The 9,157-nt window shown below is 46.0% G+C and overlaps 1 protein-coding gene across 4 annotated transcripts; it reads right to left on the bottom strand.

Annotated features, from left to right (window-relative positions):
- Positions 1-1,473: 1,473 nt before the first annotated feature.
- On the bottom strand, positions 1,474-7,684 carry calcrlb (calcitonin receptor-like b). 4 transcript variants are annotated; one of them, XM_057027633.1, is made up of 13 exons: positions 7,540-7,684; positions 6,449-6,522; positions 6,059-6,185; positions 5,868-5,978; positions 5,310-5,422; positions 5,146-5,237; positions 4,896-5,022; positions 4,633-4,786; positions 4,488-4,548; positions 4,288-4,354; positions 2,997-3,215; positions 2,880-2,921; positions 1,474-2,753 (listed from the first exon to the last, which is right to left on the bottom strand). In XM_057027633.1, exons 2-13 carry the CDS (start codon positions 6,500-6,502, stop codon positions 2,544-2,546), a joined length of 1,377 nt encoding a protein of 458 aa, XP_056883613.1. In that variant the 5' UTR covers positions 6,503-6,522; positions 7,540-7,684; the 3' UTR covers positions 1,474-2,543. The 4 variants fall into 4 exon arrangements, with proteins under 4 accessions (XP_056883613.1, XP_056883616.1, XP_056883614.1 ...); XM_057027636.1 differs by having other exon boundaries at positions 6,449-6,519; positions 7,540-7,574; XM_057027634.1 differs by lacking the exon at positions 7,540-7,684 and adding an exon at positions 7,125-7,523.
- Between the last annotated feature and the right edge of the window lie 1,473 nt (positions 7,685-9,157).

Genomic DNA, 9,157 nt, shown 5'->3' with positions numbered 1-9,157 from the left:
TTCGTCCTGCTGCCGTACAAACCCGACGACCCCCGCGTCTTCGAGAGCTACATGTACTGCTAGTTCAATAGTAAGCTAATGTTGCGAACGTGACGTTTTGAAAAGGGCACATAATACGATCTAAATTCCAGAAGTAAGCCAAAGGGTTAGTGTACGCTGTGTCCCCATAGGTTTGTCTCCGCTGATATCAGAGGCAACGCCTTTCAAAGGGAAACACTTTGCTTTAACTTCCCACCTTTTCCGATGTTCCTGCTGGCAGAAGGGGACAATGGCAGGAAACTGGAAGAGGAACGAGCTACTTCCTGTTGGCAACACGCTGCCGAAGAGGAGCGCAAGCGACGGCCTGGGTGTGGACGCCAGCTCACATCACTGCCAGGCAGCAGGAAATGAAGCGTCAAAGATTTGAGTGGCTCGTTTCAGGTGAAGAAGGTTGAGATGCTTGAAGAAAACTCTTCTGACCCGATCAGTGACAATTATTGCTACATTTCTTATCCTTTTTTCACTACTAATGTGAAAAATAATGCTACAAATGCTAAAAAACAACTTACCCAGGCCCCACCTCCAGTGCTCAAGCCCCACCCCTTGTCAACAGACTGGGCGTGTCCTCATAAGGAGGAAACGGGTGTTGATGAGGCTTCCTGTGGTGGCACCCAACCTGGGTCACGTTTTTGACCCCGACACTGGCTGACGCCCTTCGCTGGTGCTTTTCCACGCACAGATGCTCCCGGCCTGCAGACAAGGCTCAGAATTACTTCAGTGGAAACTGAGAAGCTTTTTGCTCTCATTTATGAAAAACCAAAATGTGAAAATCTGGTTTTGGGATAAATGTTGCAAATACATTTAGACTCACGTCACCATGTTCAATGTGATGAGAACGCTGGCGGCGAGCGCAGAGAAGGTACCTGGTCAAACACTCAACAGGTGTATGATGTCGTCTTCCTGAGATGTTTGTATTTGCAAACACTAATTCAGCAATGTTAGCAAGCATCCTGCCTTTTGTGATGTTGTGGTGGTTTTCCTTGAGATAGCTCATTTTTTTTGGTGCCATTCTTCACAATTAATGAACAATCATCATCTTCAGCAAATGCACCAACAATTGAGCCTATTCTCAGTTTTCTAGCCGTCAATGTTTTGAGTTTTCAGGAGATTAACTCAGAAAACATATGTTTGCTGTGAGAAGCGGAAAGTGATTACAGTCAAAGTTGAACGGTGAAATATTCTTAGAAACAGGAAGTCTCCCGAGTGCCTGCCAATGTGACTTCCTGTGAGGTAAAGACAGAGAATTGGGGGTTGATTTCTGACCTTAATGCCACATTTTAAAATATTTTGACAAAACAACAGATGTTGATAAGAAAATACTATTAATGGATCATCAGTTCCGTTTTTATTTATTGCACCTCAGTGATTCCTTAACCTTGACTAATATAATATTCATTTAACAGACACTTACTGAAATGAAACAAGTTGCACCAGTTGTACCAGAGTTGTATCAAAATAGCTCATTTTTTATTTACAGCAACACAAATGTTACAAAACTGAAAATAAAACCTTTGACGGTTTCCATTCTGTATAAATTCTCATGACCCTTAAGCTAGCTGGAAAATATAAACAAATATTTACACAGTTAAAATGTTTAAATGATTGATGACATCATGAATCACCCATCGAAATCTCAGTTCCGAACAGGAAATAGAATTCTATTAAAATTCTATGAACACAAAACAAGAATCATACAAGTCATGTGATTCTGTTTAATTCAGACAAAATAAATGAACACAAGTTAAATAAATGTGTCAGTTAGCCTAAGCTAACTTCTGTGGGCTACAAAATTCCCGCTGATGCTCTTAAGCTAGCATGCTAACCTCCTTAGCTGGCACAAAGATATGGAATATTTTTTCACAGAGTAACGGAATATTTTCCTAAATGCTGAAAGCAGCTCTCAGAGAAAGGTTTGATCTTCAATCATATTTATCCTGATTTTGATTGAAAGTCAAATTTATGGCGGTCAAACATTTGACAAAATTCAGAATTCCATGAGACTGTTTTCATTTGAAGGATGAAGCTGAGAGTGATGGAACAAAGAAAACATCGATTCAGCAATTGTTGAAACTGAACAGCTGGCATCATGTTAAAGGTCAGCAAATCAAGATTTTTTTGCTGTAAAAACACATTTTTTGGGGAAGTAACTGTGGTTTTGTAAAAAGAAACGCTAAACTAGAAATCTGTTTATCTCCAATATGTTTCTGTCATCGTTCAAACACACAAAAACACAAAAGCTCACTGGGCTAAAATGAAAACATGGAATAAAACTGTTTTTCCTTAGTGTTGAGAGCACTTAAATGCTAAATGTTGAGTTTTGAACCCTTTTTAACCCTCAGATTCAACTTCCCCGTCGACAAACTAACATATCCTCACTTGACTTGATGACAGAGAGTAAATTTTGGGGTTTGTATGATTGCGCTACGATCATGAGCATCAATTAGTCCAATTTCTGTTGGATTTCTAACTGATTCTTCCGCCGATTTCCCATTGAGTCGTCAGATTCAGACAAACGGGCTCTCGGATCTGAAAATGTCGGAGTAGCTCTTGCCGCCGTTCAGGTGTTCCGCGTGGCTCTCGGTGCTGTAGCAGCGATGAACCTCGGTCAGCGACGACGCCACGTAGGACGCCGAGCGGAAAAAGTCGGCGCTGGCGAAGGTCCCGGTGAACTGCATCCGCTGCTGGTTCCAGTGTCTCCGTAGGACGCTCTGGACCTGCAGCATCACAGGCAAACCCAACCCATCCAAATCAGCATTTGAAGGTGACAGAGGGAAATTATGGAGCTGGACGTTGAGGATTTTATGGAGCGCCAACACCAACACGGCGACGGACGGACTCACCTCCCCGTTAAAGAAGCAGAATATGGTGGACACCAGAAAACCCTGCAGGAGGAAAGGTTTGGGTCACCTTAACAGAACTTGGATGCCAAATGTTTACGGCGGCCGGCGTCTGCTGACCTGGTAGTGCATCAGGATCTCCATGATGTACATGTAGCTCTCGAAGACGCGCGGGTCGTCGGGTTTGTACGGCAGCAGGACGAACTGGATCCCCAGCAGAGGGATGAGGATGAGGGTGGCTCTGACGGCCCGCATGTACAGGCTGGACTCGGCCTGGTGGGTCACCCTCAGTTTGGTGATCAGGACCCGGACGATGTTGAGCAGAAAGAAGAGATTTACCTGGTCGTGCAAATCAGACACACAAAGAAGAACTCGTCTCAGTTTGGACCCGATAATGCAACTATGATAATGATGATGAATCATTTTAGTTATAGACAACTTTTCATAGTGTCACAGATTCAAACTGCAAAGTTCATCTCAGTGAGTCAACCAGCCCATCAACCAGTCAACCAGCCAACCAAACAGCCAACCAACCAGTCAACCAGCCCATCAACCAGTCACTCAGCCAACCAACCAGTCAACCACCAGTCAACCAGCCCATCAACCAGTCACTCAGCCAACCAACCAGTCAACCAGCCCATCAACCAGTCACTCAGCAACCAACCAGTCAACCAACCAGTCAACCAGCACATCAACCAGTCACTCAGCCAACCAGCCAACCAACCAGTCAACCAGCACATCAACCAGTCACTCAGCCAACCAACCAGTCAACCAACCAGTCAACCAGCACATCAACCAGTCACTCAGCCAACCAACCAGTCAACCAGCACATCAACCAGTCAATCAGCCAACCAACTAGCCAACCAACCAGTCAACCAGCCCATCAACCAGTCAATCAGCCAACCAACCAGCCAACCAACCAGTCACCAACCAGTCAACCAGCCCATCAACCAGTCAACTAGTGTTGCAACCAGTCAATGAACCATCCAACCACTCAACCATCCAGCTAACCAGACGACCATCCAACCACTCAACCAACCAGTCGACCAGGATTCAACCAGAGCTGAGTGGGAGGAGGTGATGAGGCCACACTGGGACAGCCTCACTTCCCAGTACCCACTGGGATAGAAAGAAGCCAGCTGTTGTTGATGGTGCTGTGGGCCACACAGTCCACTTCCAGGACCAACAAGGTGCCACCGTACTGGATCCAAACCCGTCACCATCAGGAGAACAACAGCCGTAGTCAAGGTTACCTATAACAGGGCTGCTGTACGTGGGTGTGAAACTGGTCCTATTCCATTTGGCACGAGCGGGTTTCCTGGTTCTGATCACTTTTCCTGGTTCTAAAGAGTTTTCAGACCTCAGCAGAGCAACAGGAGAACAGAACTGCACTCGTGTGTTTGAGTCTCACCACCAGCGCAGCACAGATGGGTCCATGGATGATGTAGAGCAGCGACGTGTCCGAGCTGACCCAACACCTGTCAACACATCACCTCATCTTACCGCACAATAGACAAACGCTGGCAAATGCATCCATTTATTACACAAAAAGATACGAGGACATTTCAGGAAGTGCTTTGACAAAGATTGGAAAATAACGCGAGCTCTCACTTGTCGTTGTAGTAGCTGTGTCGAGCTACCGAATGAAGCACCGTGGGCACGAGAGGAAATCCTGCAGAGTCCAATCCAAGAACACTGTGACACCATTGCTTTAGCATGTTAGCCTGATTTGCTGTTGGTAAAGAGCTCCACTCACCCCAGCCGAGCAGGTAATACCACAACAGATGCTGTTTCTCTGCAAACACGGCCACAACGATCAGAGTGTGCAGGTAGATTCCCTCACAGAGCATCCAGAAGTAATTACAGCTCAGCAGGTACAGGTGGGCGAACATCAGCAGCTTACAGATAGCCTGTAGCGTCACATAGATTTAGCCTGTCAGTCCATAGCGTAGCATAGATTTTAGCAGCGTTAGTCAGTGGCATCACAGATTTTAGCTGGTTTTTGCAGCGGGGCCTCACAGAATAGTGGTGGGTGTGAGCTTGTTTGTTGACTACGGTCGTTAGCCAGATCACAGTGACGATCGAGTTCAGGACAAAAGACAGGAAGAGATTTTTGTGGAGGGTTATCCTCTGACAGCTGAGACTCCTGAGGACCAACGTGTACACTGTTAGCATCGCCCACATAAGCTAGCAAAGAAATATTGCTAGTATATTGCTAATCTTGTCGTCTTTTCTGCTTTTTGAAGATACAGAAGTGCCAGAGACTCACTTAAAATAGAAGAATATAGTCAAAGATATGAGCAGGGACACGAGCGAGAGGGTGTGGCCAATTATCACCAGGTAGAAATGAGTCATGGCCGCCTGCAACAGGAAACAGCGGCGTTCAGAAAAAGCTCTGAAACTCGGTCGTGTGTCATTGTGATTTCATCTCACTGTGTGGTGATTGGTGGAATTTGCTATGCAGTTTTCGTAGTTGGTCCAGGTCCTGTTGCTCTCAGGATGCCGTCCCCACTCTCCGTTCTCTGTGCACACTTTGGACGCCACAGCTGGAAACACATTTGAAGGTCATGACGTGAAGGTCAGAGGAGCAGCTCGTAAAGGCACGGTCTGAATGACTGGAACTAGCTTCGCTAACTTGGCTAAACAAATTTGAAAAAATATTTTAATATTAATCAAATTAAAGCCTTTAGAGGAAATAAAACCCATTAATTCACTCAGAATCATTGTTGTTGTTGTTATAGTAACCCTTTATTTGGTCCTATTTCTGCTGTGACTAGTCACTGGCTGTTACCGGTGGGTTGGTTTCATGAATATCTACCCTCTCTGTGCTGTAGAACGAGATCCGTAGAACTTTGACCTGAAGGTCAAAGGTCACTTTATTATGTTATTACTGTTATTGTTGGGCTAGTGGGCTATTGCTGTTATTATTGTTGTTGTTGTTGTTGTTGTTGTTGTTGTTACTAGTAGTAATTGTTAGAGTAGTATTACAACCTTGAGGGTCAAAGTTATGGTAGTAGTCCGGACAGCTCTGTTCTGTGGTGGTTCCGGCAGCGGTTTGGTCCCAGCAGAGCCACCCGTCCCAGGTCATGTTGCATTGAAGACCTGATAACAACAAAATGTTTCAAATCCAAAATCATGGCTCGGTGTTCACTTAAACAGCTGTTTTCAGGTCATTTGTGCACCTGCATGTTCAGTTTTTGGATGTGAGTCTTTGGTGATGCGTTGGTAACAGAAGAACTGGTTCTTAGCGATCTGGTTCTGGTTCAGATTGGTCTGATGATTGGCATCAGTACTCTCCACCGCAAACAGCTGAAGAAGTTTGGAAATTCAGTTAGTATACATAGCATTAGCCGCTGGCACAGCTAATATCGGCTTCTCTGATGAGCTACCGTCACATTGGAATCCCCAACAAATAGCATTAGCATTTGCTTTTTCAGTAGCTCAGTAGCACCACTATCGTCCAAAATAAGTTTATGTTAGCAAAGTTAGAATGTCGGGAAAAATATGAAATGATCAGAATCCGATAAACCATCATCAGGCAGATTTTATTGACAGTCAAATATGACAGCGACCTTGTTGGTGCTACACAGGAGCAGCGGGAGCAGGAGGGGGACCAGAGTCATCATCAGAATCTGGTCAGTGTCTTCTGAGGAAAGAGATCAGTTATTGAATTTATGCGTACAGAAAAAGAAAATCCATTTAAAACAATGTTTTTACTTTTGAGTGTTTCTATGCTAAACTGAGTGCTAGCTTTCTTAGCCTACAGCACACAAGTGTTTCCACGGAAACTCCAGGTCACAGGGTCACCGCGGTCAAATGAAACTGATGTATAGAACTGCAGCACACATTCACTCCAACCAGTACGGCCCCGAGTCTTCACAGACTGGTCCAAGTACACAACGTTGTGGACTAAACCACTATACGAAGAGGAAAGTTCATCAGCAGGTTATACCCAGCGAGCTGCTCTACTCTCTGTATCAGGATGCTCTGATCGTCCACAGCAAAACCAGCATCCAGGTCCAGCAGAACCACTAGAGGAACCAGTCCGTTGTCTGAAGCTCTGAGTGGATCATGAATAACGTTTAACAAGTGCTGAGATGATTGAAAAGCTGACTGAAACACCTCCGACGGGCTGCTCCTCTGCAGGTGGTCCAGTTACTGGGTCACTACCACCTTGTCAAGACCTCCAGAGGTAAACGGTCGGTTAGACCTGGGCCTGTAGTTTACTACTACATCTGGTTTGCTCACCAAACACAAGCTACAACAGTAGCGATTATTCGTTACAGTGTTCTGATTTATCATCCCAAGGCAGTAATGGTCCTGAACGCTCCCCTGGACGTCTCTCACCCAAGGTCCCGCTTTTGACCTTTACCTTCCTGTTTTTCATGGCACCCTTCCTGCAGGGTGAGCCTCCACAGTCTACCCACAGGCTTGAGCCCAGATCAACCATGGTTCACCCGCGCTGGGGTCCAGTTTAACCACAGCACACACACAGACACACAACAGGAGAAGGTGGAAACTCACATTAAAGAGGAATTAATCCCACAACCTTCTGACTGTCAGGTGACCACCCAGTTTCAACTCAGCATCAAAAACAGTAATATAATAATATAATTCAACGGCTTCCCGCCATACAAACAGGTGTTGTCTGTTGGAAACGTACCTCAGCGCTGCGGCGAGATCTTTCCTCTGGCTCTGCTCCGTTACAATGACCACAGCTAGCAATGACATCATCCTTCCCTTTGGCTACAGACGGCCCACTCTGATGACATCACACAGCCCAAGTAAACAAGGATTCCAATAACATCCAAATGACTCGATCCATCAAAAAAAAAAACTGAAAAAGTTGCGCAGAACTTATTGGGGTCAAAGGTCAGGGTTGTGTCATGCTTTGGTTCCATCTGAGGATTTTGGAAAATCACAAAAGAAACCATTTTGAGTGTTTCAGCCGGCTGCTGAACATGAGATCTTTCTACTGAAACGGCACTAAAGTGAACATGTTGGACGAATAATAGTCACTTAAATCTTCTTTTACACCGCAGCTGTTAGAAGAATCATCCGTGGTGAAACTCAACCTGCGCCCAATCGCCCCACCTGCTGGTGGCAGCTGGAATTACAGGCGTTCGTTACTATGGAGTCTTCTGCCCGCACCAACGCTGCGGGACCCAGACCAGTTTGGGGTTTACCACAGACCAGGTGGACCACATTCAACACCTCTCCAATTGTTTTTAATTCCACTGTACTTTAGAATGGGCCTCAGTCTTAAATATACTGAAATAAACATGACAACTTTTATTCTTTAATAACTGGAATTCCACCAAGAATTACAGTCAGAACAATGTGGGACATGATATTAAAGCTCTGAAAGTGTTAGATGTGTGTTGCCTTCCCCCCTTCTCATGGTTTTCAGAGGCTTCTGCTGGATCTGTTCAGGCAGTGGACCCAGACTGGGATTGTCTTCCCCATAGACAGTCATGTTGTGGACCAGGTCCCTGTACAGTGACTCGTTCTATACTCGTTCTAAGTCCAGTTCTATGTGTAGAGTGAAAAGAGTGAAGGACCAAGGCAGCAGCCCTGTGGGGCCCCATACTGACTGTGAGCTGAGCAGAGACCCTCTTTCCCACCCTCACCACCTGTGGCCTGTCTGTAAGGAAGTCCCAGATCCAGTTACAGGTGGGTGTAGGTGGGTCCAGCCATCTGCTTAATAGGTCTGATTGGACTGGAAGTGGAATCCAGGAACTGATGTTGTGCATAAGTGTTGTGAAAGTGCAGGTGTTGGAGTGTGGAGAGTAAGGACCATGACATCTACTGGCCTGTTGAAGCAGAAGGCAAACTGGAGAAGGTCTAGACTCTCGAGGAACCGCAGAGTTTAGCTGCTCTAGAACCAGCATCTCCAGTCACTTATGAGAGTGAGGGTCACAGGTCTGAAGCCGTTCACCTCAGCCAGCGGTTCGGCCCAGGCCTCTGGACTCTGAAGCCGGTCAGGTCCCACTGCCTTCCACTGCCTCGGAGCCCCTGGGACCCAGGTGAACATCAGCTGAAGTGCCTTCTCTGAATAATCCTGTCAGAACCTCCATCTGATCCAAAATGCCCCAGCCAGAGAGGTCACATGACTCCTGTGCTGGTTTCACTTCATTGGCTACCGATGAAATTCTTTAAAATCTTTCTCCAGAACTACAGGGTCCTTTACCCATCAGTCCACCAATAGGGGGGTCCTGGTCCTGCTCCAGGTTTCATCCTGTTAAAGGCCTGCTGCCTGTTGAGGATCAGATTCTGGGTTT

The sequence above is a fragment of the Takifugu flavidus genome, chromosome 3 (genome assembly GCF_003711565.1).
Source record: "Takifugu flavidus isolate HTHZ2018 chromosome 3, ASM371156v2, whole genome shotgun sequence".
NCBI classification, from domain to species: Eukaryota; Metazoa; Chordata; class Actinopteri; order Tetraodontiformes; family Tetraodontidae; genus Takifugu; species Takifugu flavidus.
Note: the sequence above shows the minus strand (reverse complement) of the source record. Positions and strands in the feature narration are given on the sequence as shown.